The 15,000-nt window shown below is 39.8% G+C and overlaps 1 protein-coding gene across 1 annotated transcript in view; it reads left to right on the top strand.

Annotated features, from left to right (window-relative positions):
- Positions 1-15,000, top strand: part of LOC135198290 (uncharacterized) — a 220,918-nt gene that overhangs the window by 84,532 nt on the left and 121,386 nt on the right. Inside the window, exons 21-23 of the mRNA XM_064225864.1 lie at positions 13,476-13,670; positions 14,264-14,440; positions 14,762-14,875. Of these exons, the coding sequence (XP_064081934.1) occupies positions 13,476-13,670; positions 14,264-14,440; positions 14,762-14,875 (486 nt within the window). The remainder of the gene's footprint in view (positions 1-13,475; positions 13,671-14,263; positions 14,441-14,761; positions 14,876-15,000) is intronic.

Raw genomic sequence — 15,000 nt, 5'->3', positions numbered from 1 at the left:
TATATATATATATATATATATATATATATATATATATATATATATATATATATATATATACACATATATATACATATATATAATACACATATATATATACCCCCCCCCCAAATATATATATACACATAATATATACACACACACATATAATATATATATATATATATATATATATATATATATATATATATATATATATATATATATATATATATATATATACAAACACACACATATATATATATAATATATATATATATATATTTATATAATATATATATATATATATATATATATATATAACACACACATATATATATATTTGTGGTTCGCCACTTAGTCGACCAACCACTTGTCAGTCATTGATAGCAAAGTGCAATTAAACTAATTTTGTGCTTTGGCCAATAAAATAATTTGCATGAGATATTTAGTGAGCCTAAATTTGACTTCTGATTTTGACACCTGATTAGCCTAGGTCTATTTTCAGCAGTATACTCTCTCCGATACGTAATGTGAATGAATATTTAAATCGACAATATGTATATTAATCTGCTTTATTGGATTATTTCCGTTATTCTTTTTTCATTTGCCATGTTCTCCTGTTTTCTTATCCTTTTCATAATTGCTTAACACAATTTACTCATAAGAAATCAAACGAATGCAATTTAGTCTTTTTTGTTTTTATGTAATTCCTTGCATATCATCCTGTTTCATCTGGACACTTTGGAAAGAAAGACTTTCTTTCATAAAAGCTTTCTTAGGCTAATCTTTTTGTAGCTATTCATTTCTTCTAGATAGAAATTAATTGAATTAGTTTCACGTGTATGCCTAGACCCACTGCCATAATATAAGTAGCTGAAAGGATAAGATGTCGTTATTTTAAGCACGGGCTCTTGCTCATAGAGTAGCCCGTAGGTCATTTGAATATTTTGCAGGTTGTTACAAACCTCTAGGGTTCTAGTACAGGTTCTTAGGTACTTTATTTTGCTAGGATCGTAGACAGTAAATGCAACCCATGTTCAAGGAAAGCAGGCACAAAAACACTCCAGAAAAACTTAACAGATATTACAAAAACAGAAATAAACAACTTAAATCAGCCTTGTGGGTTTAAGTAAAATACATACAGCAAAACAGCTTAAAGCAAGAGGACTAAATACCAGGTCCTCGACGAGCCACAAGGCACCCTACAGCTAAACATCTAAACCCTAACCGAAATGCAGAGGAGAATAAATATTTCATAAATCATTGAGGATCCAAATATATGCCGGCCAAAACTATCCTAAATAACAAAAGGCTGAAGGAAGTGGAAGATATCAAAACAAGGAAAACCTTAAATTTACCTACCTAGCCATACAACTAAAGATATGGAAATATTATCCACCAATAAGCAATAAACAATAATGGCAACAATAAGCTTATAATATAAACAAGTAAAAAACTATGACAATGTATATGTACGTATATATATAATATTTGTACTGCACGTACACTGACAGTTCTAATCCTTACGTCGGGGATGAACAACTGAAGACGGGTCGAACTAGGAGTCCATAGCAAGCACCCAAACTGCTACTAAAGGGATGGACATGATCGCCAGGACAAAAGGGGTATAAGGCTCCTCGAAGGAAATAACAGCTATACTGCCTTACCTGGCAATTGCCTCCCTACGTATCTCCTTACGAGCCAGCGCTCACACACATCCCCGAAGAAATGCAGAAGGACGAAGGCAGAAGTGGCAGGTGAATCCGTAATCAGTACCGGGATCCAGCGACGGTACCAATATCCCGTGGGCTCCTCGGACGGGAATAAGGGGTAATACGAGAAGTCGCAAATAGCATACGCTTCTGCGAAACCCCGTAAAGCGGACACTATGGTCACAAGTGAACGAAGAGCCGTGATCTACAGCACCAGAGTCGCAGGTGACTAAGGCACCTACGAACGGTCGTGAGGAAAGATTCCAACAGCGCCGTTTCCAAAATAAACTGCCAAAAGGTCGTCCTCCAATAATCCACAAAAGCTGCTCAAGGGGATGGTCTGACAAGGAGCGTTCCAAAGCCCGAACTTCCGCGGGCAGACCATCAACGTCACAGTACAGCTACAAACCATCCACCGTAAACTCAAAAAACAAATCACAAAACAATCGTTAGAACGATAGTTCACAGAAATAAACAAGGGAGGAGGAGGCGCTCAATAACACAAAAACTCTTACATTAACTAACAAGCATTTGGCTGCTTAAGCAAAAGAAACTTAAAAGGAAACAAGGCTGATTTAAACTTGATAAATAAAAACAAAAACTACGTTAATTTAATACCTTCCTCCCCCAAAACAAAAAAAAATTATTCACATAGAATACATTTTTTTTTAAACCTAAGCAAAAATGCTGAAAAGGAATTAACTTAAAACATTTCAAAGTTATCAATACATTCACAAGGACAAAGTAACTATTCCAAATCTCTGGAAATAGATACTCAGCAAAATAATAATATACAGAATAACCAAAAGAAAAAAAAATCATAGTCACAAAGTAAACTTACCAAAAGGCAACAGGGAACCTCAGATTAGACTGTCCCCACAGTTCCATAAGCATACAGCTAGAAACCCTCCTATCATCTAACTGGGAGGGAGAGTCTACAAAGGCTAAGAAATACTAACTACCCAAAATCCTAAAGAAGTTCAGGTATAACAAACTAAGCTAAAGCTGAATACTCATACACACAACCTCTTGCACCACACACTTACCAAAAGTTTTTTATACAACCCGAGGAAAAAAAAAAAAACGAGAAGGGCGAGGGGAGCAGAGGAAAAACTCACGACTACATCCGAGAGAGAGCATCAGGAATACGGTTATCAGAACCTTTAATATGTTTTATCACCAGCGTGAACTCCTGTAACTGCAGGGCCCAACGCAAAATCCTCTGATTAGAACCCTTCATTCGTTCAATGAAGACGAGGGGATTATGGTCGGTCCAAATCTCTATGGGATAAAAAAAATTTGTTACATAGGGCTTAAAGTGGAGTAACGTACGAACCAGGGCCAAGGCCTCCTTTTCGATAGTAGAGTATTTTCTCTCGGCCGCTAAAAGTTTCTTACTAAAATAAGATATGGGACGAACTTCTCCAGCCTCATCTCTCTGAAAGAGGACTCCTCCAATTCCAACGTCACTAGCGTCAACAGCAATAATAAATGGTTTCTGAAAATTAGGAGACATTAGAATAGGATTGGACACCAACATCAACCTAAGCTTTATGAAAGACTCTTCACACTGAGGTGACCACTCAAATTTACGACCTTTTTCCAATAGTTTAGTAAGCGGCTGAGCAAGTCTGAGAAGTTCCGGACAAACCTACGATAATACCCAACATACCCAGGACTCTCCGGACCTCTCTGACATTGCACGGCCTCTTCAAATTTACAATGGCCTCTATATTAGCTTGTTGTGGGGGCTACTGAACCCAAAAACCCACTTCATGGCCCAAATAGCATACTCTGGCCTTACCAAACTCACATTTACCAAGGTTCACAACAAGACCGGCAGCTCTCAGGGCTTACCATATGCGTCCGCCAGTCGTTGCTGTGAACCACCAAATCATCTATATATATTTCCACCCCTTCCAAGCCACAAATGACCCTATTCATTAGTCGCTGGAAGGTGCAAGCTGCATTTTTCATCCCAAAGGGCATCACTTTACACTCGTAAAGCCCAAAGGGAGTTACAAAGGCAGAAATTTCACGGGCTTGATCAGACAGGGGAACCTGCCAGTACCCTTTCAACAAATCCAACTTTGTTATAAACTTGGAGGACCCTATCTGATCGAGACAATCATCTATACGAGGTAAGGGAAGGAGTCATTTTTAGTGTGAGTATTTACCTTACGATAGTCGACGCACATTCGGAACTTTCCGTCAGGTTTCTTTACGAGGACTATTGGAGAACTCCATGGACTCACCGAAGGTTGAATGAGGTCGTGCTCCAGCATATACTTAATTTCCTTATCAACAATGTCCCTCTTCATTGGATTTAATCGATAAGGAGACTGCTTTACCGGGGAAGCACTGCCCACATCGACATCATGCTGGAGCAAGCTCGTTCGTCCTGGCGCATTCTGAAATAACTCTGGGAAGGCAAGGATTAATTCCATAACATCACTTCTCTGATTAGTCTCCAGATGCTCTAATCCCTCCTTTAATATTTCTAAGTTCTGAACATTGTCAAATAGAGCATCAGAAGACACCTGACCAACCAAATTTACAAAATCATCCGTAGGAGGCTCTACCACTACCACAGATACTGGTTCATAAACAATAGCCAAAGGGTCCTTACCACAGGAAGTATAAGACTTCAATCTATTTATATGAAATACCCGGCACTTTCGTTTGGTCCCGGGGCTTCAACCTCATAGTTTACCTCAGATAGCTTTCTCAAAACCTTCCAAGGTCCCTTATACCTTGGCTCGAGAAAGTTGTCCGAGTCTGTACTTAATACCAAAACCAATTCCCCGGGCACAAACGAACGTACCTTTGTCTTTTTGTCAAAATTCATTTTCATGGCAGCTTGGGAAGAAGCCAAATTCTCTCATGCAAACTTCCAAGCCATAGATAGCTTTCTCCTTAAGGTTTCCACAAACTCACATTCATCTCTCCTCTTTGTCCAGACTCAATCACCTCATGGACTATCTCCAGAGGACCACGTACCTTGTGACCAAATACCAACTCAAAGGGAGCGACACCGGTGGACGAGTTAGGGTGATTCCGTATGGCAAAGAAAGCAAAGAAAGGGAAGCCTTTTATCCCAATCCTCTCCTTGCTCGTCACAATATTTCTTTAATACACATTTAAGGGGTCTGGATGAAACTCTTTTCCACCACACCCTGACTCTCTGGATGATAGGGTACGCTGGTAATGTGTTGAATGGCCAGTTCAGCACACTTACCCGAAATACCCTACTTGTGAAATTAGTTCCACAATCAGACATGAAATAGTACGAAGCAAACCATATTTAGAGAAAAACTCTACGAGTTTCTCAAACACTGCACGAGAAGTAATCCTCCTCATAGGGAATGCATCAGGAAACCTAGATGCTCTGTCCATAACTGTCAGGAGATGGGTAAACCCTGACTTAGTCCTAGGTAAAGGCCCAACCACATTAATCACCAACTCCACAAAAGGTTCTCCAATTGCTGGAATCGGATTTAAAGGGGCTTTTGGAATTGGTTGATTGGGTTTTCCCATCACCTGACATGCTTCACAACTATTTACAAACTGTTTTACTGAAGACTTAAAGCCTGGCCACCAAAAATATTTAGCTAACCTACTAAAAGTTTTACACACACCAAAGTGGCCAGAAAAAGAGTCTTCATGTGCCAATTTCAAAACTGAATCTCTGAACTGAGTAGGGACCACTATCTGCTCGTTTCGAGATGTTATATCAAGGGCATGAGAGGAAGGGCGACTAACTCTATATAACACACCTTTTATAACACAAAATCATGGTCTAGTCAAATCACTCGTATCACCCAGTTCAAAATTGAACTCTTCCTTCTGAGCTTCAATAAACTTTGAACGATCCCAATCAGGTTTTAATAACTTACCAAAAAGCTTATCACTACTACTAATTACAGACCCGGGCCTTTCTACTTCTACAGCTAAACTACTTAAATGTAAATCATCATCATCATCATGTAACAAATCTGCTGCCTTTGCAGCAGCTCGTGTCGTTACAGCCACTGGACAAGCATTCAAAGACAATATTGGAAACAATTCACGTCCCTTGTCATCCAACATGTCATTACCCAGTATACCATCTATGCCTGGGATTGGTAGGCTTTCTACAACAGCTAATTCTGTCTTCCTATTATAACCAGGGAAGGACAATTCCACCTCAACTAAAGGTGCCGATACCATCGTGTTCGGGAAACCTCCCAAAACCACAAAATCACCTGAATTATTAACTAGGCCCTTCAAAGATTCCTTCAATACCAGAGACCGAGCAGCCCCAGTATCCCGCAAAAACTTCACCTTTAGGGTTTTCGATTCGGTAATCAATCTGCCAAGCCAAATATATTTATCATAAAGTCATAAATCCCTACTAGATAAAGAACCAACATTTTCCCCCTTGCTACAACCATCATTAGCCACCAACACTGGAGGATTCTCAACCTGAGACTTATTAGACATAGGGTTATTCGATATTAGAGCTACCGGATTATTATTGTTCCTTTGGAGGTACCTCCTTCTGGCACTACACTGTGCTTGAAAATGTCCTGGTTCATTGCACCAGAAGCAGGTCCGTCTTACTCTATTACCGTTACCAGAAGTTAACCTATTACTTTTGGAGAAGACCCGAGTGTAAGATCCACTTGAGCCCTCTCCCTGAGCATCTCCAGTCTTTTTCTTGTGCACATTCCCCTGGACACTATTATCTCCCACACCACCTGGTTTCTTTTGATAATTATTTGACTTAACAGGCTGAAAATTAACTACAGATCCGAGATTACCTGACCCGGCCCGATGAGTCAATACAAATTCATCTGCTATCTGGGCAGCCTTACCCAAACTGACTGCTTTAACCTCTTCAAGATAAATTCTTAATTCCTTGCTACAAGCCTTTTTAAACTCTTCTAGCAACATAAGCTCTCTCAAGGAGGAGAAGGAAACTACTTGGCGACTCTTAAGCCAGTCGTCAAACTGCTCCTCCTTGAGACGAGCAAATTCCACAAATGAGAGAGAGACATGTTTAGTAAAATTACGGAACTTTAGGCGATAGGCCTCCGGAACCAAGTCGTAAGCCTTAAGAACTATTGCCTTAACCTTATTATAGTCCCTAGCTACACCTTCATCTAAAGCATTGTATACCCGAATTGCCTTGCCCACCAGCCTGCATTGAATCAAGACTGTCCACATCTCTGGGGCCAAGACAACCGGGTAGCCACACGCTCAAAAACGCCTTAAAAAATTCTGGGACGTTTCGCTCGTCAAATACTGGGACCAATTTCAACGCTGCCCCTATGTTAAATTTATCCTGAGAGGACCCAGTGGGAGTACTAAAGTGATTAGGGGAACCTCTTAACCTAGCCATTTCCAAATTGATTTTAGCCATAGCCAACTCATGCTTCCTCGCCCTCTCTTTCTCCTCAAACTCAAGTTTCATCAACTCAATTCTTTTGCATATAACATCATATTCACTGCTCTCCTGGGATTTTACAGGCTGTACCGGAGCTACCTCAACATGGACAGAATTCTCTGGCAAAAATGGATTTAATGATACTTCTGGTTTTGAAGGAAAATTAGCGTGTCCTTCAAAAAGGGTACCAGTCTTAGGGGGATCCTCAAATAATGAAAAACCAGGATTTACATTCACACTACCTTCTTGCTCTTCATCACTACTAGCAACACTATCAAATTCCTCAACTAAATGCTCACCCTCAGCTAGGCCCTGAGCTACCTTGTTTTTTACGGCCTCTAACAAACATGACTTTGTCTCAGCTGCCTTAAATGGTATTCCCAGCCAACGAGCACAACTTACCAGATATTCTTTGTTCAGAATGGATAAGTGTTTTAAGCAGTCTGCTGACCCTAAAAATTCAGCGGGGTCAAAAATAAACTCCTCCATGATCATCAACCAAAACAAAGAGGGGGGAAGGTAACCACCTACTCAAAACAAATACTGCTAAATCCCCCAAAGTGCTGTGCCGCAAACCAAAACACAGAGTACACCTGTGTACGATCCTGTCACGGTCGCCAATTGTTACAAACCTCTAGGGTTCTAGTACAGGTTCTTAGGTACTTTATTTTGCTAGGATCGTAGACAGTAAATGCAACCCATGTTCAAGAAACACAAGCACAAAACACTCCAGAAAAACTTAACAGTATTTATTACAAAACAGAAATAAACAACTTAAATCAGCCTTGTGGGTTTAAGTAAAATACATACAGCAAAACAGCTTAAAGCAAGAGGACTAAATACCAGGTCCTCGACGAGCCACAAGGCACCCTACAGCTAAACACTCTAAACCCTACCGAAATGCGAGGGAGAATAAATATTTCATAAATCTTTGAGGATCCAAATATATGCCGGCCAAAACTATCCTAAATAACAAAAGGCTGAAGGAAGTGGAAGATATCAAAACAAGGAAAACCTTAAATTTACCTACCTAGCCATACAACTAAAGATATGGAAATATTATCCACCAATAAGCAATAAACAATAATGGCAACAATAAGCTTATAATATAAACAAGTAAAAAACTATGACAATGTATATGTACATATATATATATATTTGTACTGCACGTACAAACTGACAGTTCTAATCCTTACGTCGGGATGAACAACTGAAGACGGGTCGAACTAGGAGTCCATAGCAAGCACCCAAACTGCTACTAAAGGGATGGACATGATCGCCAGGACAAAAGGGGTATAAGGCTCCTCGAAGGTAATAACAGCTATACTGCCTTACCTGGCAATTGCCTCCCTACGTATCTCCTTACGAGCCAGCGCTCACACACATCCCCGAAGAAATGCAGAAGGACGAAGGCAGAAGTGGCAGGTGAATCCGTAATCAGTACCGGGATCCAGCGACGGTACCAATATCCCGTGGGCTCCTCGGACGGGAATAAGGGGTAATACGAGAAGTCGCAAATGGCATACGCTTCTGCGAAACCCCGTAAAGCGGACACTATGGTCACAAGTGAACGAAGAGCCGTGATCTACAGCACCAGAGTCGCAGGTGACTAAGGCACCTACGAACGGTCGTGAGGAAAGATTCCAACAGCGCCGTTTCCAAAATAAACTGCCAAAAGGTCGTCCTCCAATAATCCACAAAAGCTGCTCAAGGGGATGGTCTGACAAGGAGCGTTCCAAAGCCCGAACTTCCGCGGGCAGACCATCAACGTTCACAGTACAGCTACGAACCATCCACCGTAACTCAAAAACAAATCACAAAACAATCGTTAGAACGATAGTTCACAGAAATAAACAAGGGAGTAGGAGGCGCTCAATAACACAAAAACTCTTACATTAACTAACAAGCATTTGGCTGCTTAAGCAAAAGAAACTTAAAAGGAAACAAGGCTGATTTAAACTTGATAAATAAAAACAAAAACTACGTTAATTTAATACAGGTGAAAGAAGCGATTTTTAGGATATGAAATTCAACTTGATTGTGATCATATGAATATGCCAGTGAAATGACAAGCATGAAAAAAAGTGAAATGAAAGGTCAACAGAAGTTACAAACCTCTTTGAGCCCTAAGGCACCCATCAATTGGAGAAAAAGAGCGATAGCAGTGAGTACTGGCGAGTCAGAGATAGCCAGTATGGAAACCTGAAATATTTATCGTTGGAGAAAAACGGAAAAAAATCGAAAATGTCTTCTCCTTTCCCACCGTTATCCCTACTCTAAGGGGTCGGTTGCCTAATGCGCCTTCTCCACTGCCTTCTATCAAAGGCGTCCTCCTCCACCAAACCTCTTCTCTCCATATCTCCCTTCACTTTATCTTGCCATCTCATTCTCTGTCTCCCTCTTGATCCTCTTCCTCTAACAGGTTCCTCCAAAGCCCTCTTCACTCCCTCCTTGTCATCCATCCTCAACACATGCCCATACCATCTCAATCGGGGCTCTCTTATTACCTCTGTTATCTTTACTAAGCCTGCCCTTCTTCTTATTTCATCATTTCCAATCTCTCACTCAGCGATATTCCCATGATCCATCTCAGCATTCTCATCTCTGTTCTCTCAACCTTTACTTCCTCTTTTCTTCTTAGAGCCCATGTTTCCACTCCATACATTAACACTGGTCTTATCACTGTGTTATAGATCTTGACTTTTAGCTTGATTGGCATTTTCTTATCACTTACCACTCCAGTGACCTCTCTCCACTTCCCCCATGCAGCTTATATCCTACTGTCAACTTCAGCCTCACAACTCCCCCGTAGCTTAAAGTAGATCCTAAGTATTTAAACGTTTCTGCCTGTTTTATAATCGAGCCTCATCTTTCTTATCTTACTATTCTGTCTCTGTCTTATCTACTGCTCAGCAAAACCTGTTTTATTCACATTCACCGTTAAGCTGCCCATTTCTAAAGACTCCTGCCACTCTCCAACCCTTCTCTGTAGGTCCTCCTCATTTTCAGCAGTAATCACCAGATCATTGGTGTACAACAACTCCCACAGCTCTTCATTCCTGATATCTTCACTTAACACATCCATGACCAGCACAAACAAAAATGGGCTTAATGCTGACCCCTGGTGTAATCCAACACTAACTGCAAAGTTTTCTGTTTCCCCAACTGCTGTTATTACTTTTGTGCTCGTTGTTTTATATGTCATCTCGACCAGCCTAACCAACTTTTCTGGGACTTTCCTTTGCCTTAAACACCAAAACATCACTTTTCTTTGGATTCTATCACAAGCTTTCTCTAGTTCTATAAATTCACAATAGAGCTCCTGGTTTCCCTCTTGCTTCTTTTCCTGTAGCTGTCTTCCTATGAAGATGGCATCCATGTCCCTCTTTCTCTCATGAATCCATACTGCTGTTTCCTGATCTTTACAATCTCTTAATCTCTCATCCTGTATTCTCTCCAAAGCTTTCAATCCATGCTCTGTTAGTTTAATTCCCTTGTACTTAATACAGTCCATGAAATCTCCCCTCTGCTTGTATATATATATATATATATATATATATATATATATATATATATATATATATATATATATATATATATACCATTAGACTGTCCTCCCAGTCTCTTGGCATTTCTTCCTCTTCACATATGGCCTTTAATAAATCCAGCCTCTATTTATCCCCCTCTGTACCTAATAATGTGATCATTTCAATTTGGAACTCTGATGGACCTGGTGCTTTACCATTCTTCATTTTCCTTAATGCTCTCTTCACTTCTGTGTCCTGTATATCCATCATACGCCCCTCCACCCTTTGTGCTTCCCCCATCTTCTCTCTTTTTCAGTATTTAACAGTTGTTCAAAATACTCTTGCCATCTCTTCTTAATGACTTCATCCCTATACAATATATTTCCATTGCTACCTTGATGACACCCAATTTACCCAAATCCTGTCTCTACCTTTTCCTCAAGTTTGAAATCTTATAGATATCCTTTTCTCCTTCTCTTGTTCCTAGTCTTTAATTCAACTGCTCTGCCACCCTTCCAATAGCCATATCTACACTCCTCGCCTCTCTTTCCTCTTCTCTGTACTTTTCCTCTGCACCCTGTGCATGCCTTACTTTCCAGTCCTTAAATGTTTTTGACTTTCTTTCAATTGATTCATGCACCTCTTCATTCCACCACTACTTTTCTCCTCTCGACACTCCATATCCTCTGCTTCTCCCACACTTATTTCTCTCATGTCTGCCCAATTATTTTCCACTCTGTTACCCTATCGAAATTTTATGTTCCCCCCTTCCAGCCATCTCTCTCTCACAGTCCTCATAAATTGCTCCAAATTTTCTCCAGTAATGTCCCCAATCTTAATTCTATATCTTCTCTTTCTCTTCTTGGGTTTCTCTTTCTCTTCTTGGGTTCCTACCTCTCATTTTAAAATCTATCACCATCAACCTATGATGTTTGAAAAAAGCAAAAATCTATGGGGTTTAAATACCATTTTTCATGTACTCGAGGAAAGAAAACTGAGCATCGATCATTAGTGGCAGAGAACGATGAAGGAAAAACGAAAATATAAGCAAAAAAGAAGTTAGTGAGAGCTTAAGTGGCAGTTAGAGCGGTAGTTGAAAAATTTAGCTCTTTAGGTGTGAGTTGGCCGAAAACGAAGGAGAAAAGAAGGTATTTTAGTAGTAGAAAAAGAAGTTAATTGCCAACTATGGTTCTCTTCGGTATATCAAGCTTTCTTTATATCTCTCTGGCAGTAACTTGCACTGGATGCAGTGCAATAATTGTCTCTCTCGGAGACATCGACATTTGATTCCCGTGCACATCATGACATTGAAAACAAGAGAGTTAAGGTTATAATTTTTTTTTATCTTTGATAGCATTTTGTGAGTTTCCAATGTTTTCTGTAAAATTTAACAAAGTAAATCGTTCAACTACCTTCAACTTAATATTGAACTGATAATATAAGTACTATGTTTATGCCATACTACTAGTGATAGGTTTCTCCTATATACTTAGTAATGTATGTCAGTGGTTGTGATATGACGTTTTTTATCACTTCGTTTCGTTCACGTCCGTTTTGCTATATGGGGTCGGTTGCCTGATGCGCCTTCTCCGCTGCCTTATCTAAGGCATCATCCTCTTCTCTCCATATCTCCCTTCACTTTATCTCGCCATCCAATTCTCTGTCTCCCTCTCAGTCTTCTTCCTCTAACAGCTTCCTCCCAAGCCCTCTTCACTCCCTCCTCGTCATCCATTCTCAATACTTTCCCATACCATCTCAATCATGACTCTCTTATCACCTCTGTAATCTTTACTTAGCCTGCCCTTCTTCTTATTTCATCATTTTCCAATCTCTCAAGCAGTGATATTCCCATGATCCACCTCAGCATATTGCATCTCTGTTCTCTCAAGCTTTACTTCCTCTTTTCATCTTAGAGCCCATGTTTCTGCTCCATACATTAACACTGGTCTTATCAATGTGTTATAGAGCTTGACTTTTAGCTTGATTGGCATTTTCTTATCACATACCACTCCAGCTACCTCTCTCCACTTCCCCCATGCAGCTTTTATCCTACTGTCAGCTTCAGCCTCATATGTGATTGTTTTTAACATCATTGCATAAGATTTCTTCCATCTTCAAAAAGAAAAATAAATTGATAAAGCATGAATCTTGCATCAGGCAGGTGAATGAAAAATTATGAAACTGCCAATTCTAATTTTTGCATGTGCACATATATGTTTTTAATACATGGTGTTTTGCATCATGAATTTCATTGTGGACATTATGTAACATTTATGGTAAGTGTAACATATTATTTTTATATTTCACACGTGTGCGTGCGCACACATGCACACACACACACACACACACACACACACACACACACACACACACACACACACACACATATATATATATATATATATATATATATATATATATATATATATATATATATATATATATATATATATAAATATATATCAATTACATACTTGGCTATGATGGCAAGGTACGTCTATTCCAGCTCTAGGTAATGTATCTGAATTTGACAGATATAAGTACATATGAACAAGAATATCATACCTTTCTTTGTGGCCAGGTAATTATTGTTACCCTGTTGTGATACAACGGTCCCGGCTCCGGCATCAGATCATCTTCATTTCTTCTCTTCATTTCCTTCTCCATTTGGGTCTACGTAGGCTTAGTAGTGACGAAGTGTTTCCAAAATGGGAAGAGATCGAGAAGTTAAGAGGGCATTGTAATTCATAGATATCATACGCAAACACACATACACATAAAGAGTGAAGCTTCTTCCACTAAACCAGGTATTCCTTTCGATGACAGGTATCGGATACAGCTTTCCAGACGGAAGCTGCTGTCAATTTCGGATCTGACGTCCATTCCAGAGTGGCACTGACGGGCGTTTACGAGGAAGACCCGCTGCTCTTCTTGGCGGGGATTCACTTCAACTATAATGAGCTTCTCCTCGAAGCAAAAGCGACTTTGGATCTGAGTCAGCCTGAGGAGACTCATATCACAGTAAGTGAGAGAGAGAGAGAGAGAGAGAGAGAGAGAGAGAGAGAGAGAGAGAGAGAGAGAGAGAGAACAAGGAAATACGATATGTCTGCGTGTGTTTATGTCAGTTTGTGTGTGTGAGAGAGAGAAGAGAATTTGTGTATGAATGTGGTAGAGAGAGAAAGGAAGAGAATGATAGCAGTCAGCTGTATGTGTGTGTGTGTGTGTGTGTGGTGTGAGATAGATATCGTTGTATTATTTAAATGGAAAATTGAATATGCCATGATCATTCTGATCATAACAAAATGTGAAGAATCCCATTATGAAAGTATTGAAGGGGAAATGATTAACCTTGACTTCTACCTAAATATATAGATTATCAACCACCAAATCCTCCTAATTATGTTGCTTTTAACTACCAATCACTTTATATTTTGTTAATTTTAAGATTCAAACAAAAATATTGCTATAATGAAAAAAAAAACTTATAAGTATAATTATACCTTAGCGACACTGACCAAAACGTCAGCCATTTTATCAGAGGTTGCATTAGCTTTTAGACAGTAAGATGAAGAGATTTTCTCACCAAAATTGATCATCCTGTCCTCCCTGCAAAGCTGAGCGGAAACGTCGGACAAGCGACGGGAGAATTCCTGATTCTGGCACACCACGATTCCAGGCAGCCCCTCAACACCACCTTCAATTTGCGCGGCAGCTACGAAGATCAGGAAGTCGGCTTCTCTGCCTCCCTGACCTCGGACGAAGACTGGCAGCTGTTTACAGGGTCAACCAAGGTAATGTGGAGATGCTCAAGAATGCTGTCGTTATAGTTACCGAATTTAGGACTGAATATATTTGGTGTCTTTGTTCGCTGAAATCCCAAGCCCGATTGCCGAGTCCCGATGGACGCAAGGAAGAGGAGGGTTGATATTGCAATTCAGGGATCACAGATCCAGAACAAGATAAGAATGAATTTCACACTGATTATTCAGGCTAATATATGCTTGGCCATCAAGGCTGTTAACGAATTTGAAGAAGACCACTGACTAACAGCAACTCGGTCACTCAGTTACCAGATATCTAGTAGGAATTGTCATTGCTGTTATTATTTCTAGGCAAATTGGTTCGGTGAGCAATACACTCTGAAACACGAAGTAGACTGGAAGGATGAGAGCAAGAGTTTGTCCTTAACAAGTGAGCTTTATGGAGTCTTGCAAATAAAGACCAGGGTAAGCACTCAGTCAAGACTTTTTCATTCTGTTACCTGAAGTAGTTTGAACATTGTATTTTCCCACATTTTCTCTTTTTTGTTTACTAAACCTGAAAGTATTATTATTGTTGCAGCCTAAAAATA

The sequence above is a fragment of the Macrobrachium nipponense genome, chromosome 23 (genome assembly GCF_015104395.2).
Source record: "Macrobrachium nipponense isolate FS-2020 chromosome 23, ASM1510439v2, whole genome shotgun sequence".
NCBI classification, from domain to species: Eukaryota; Metazoa; Arthropoda; class Malacostraca; order Decapoda; family Palaemonidae; genus Macrobrachium; species Macrobrachium nipponense.
The sequence above is the reverse complement of the archived record's forward strand: the minus strand, read 5'-3'. Positions and strand labels throughout refer to the sequence as shown.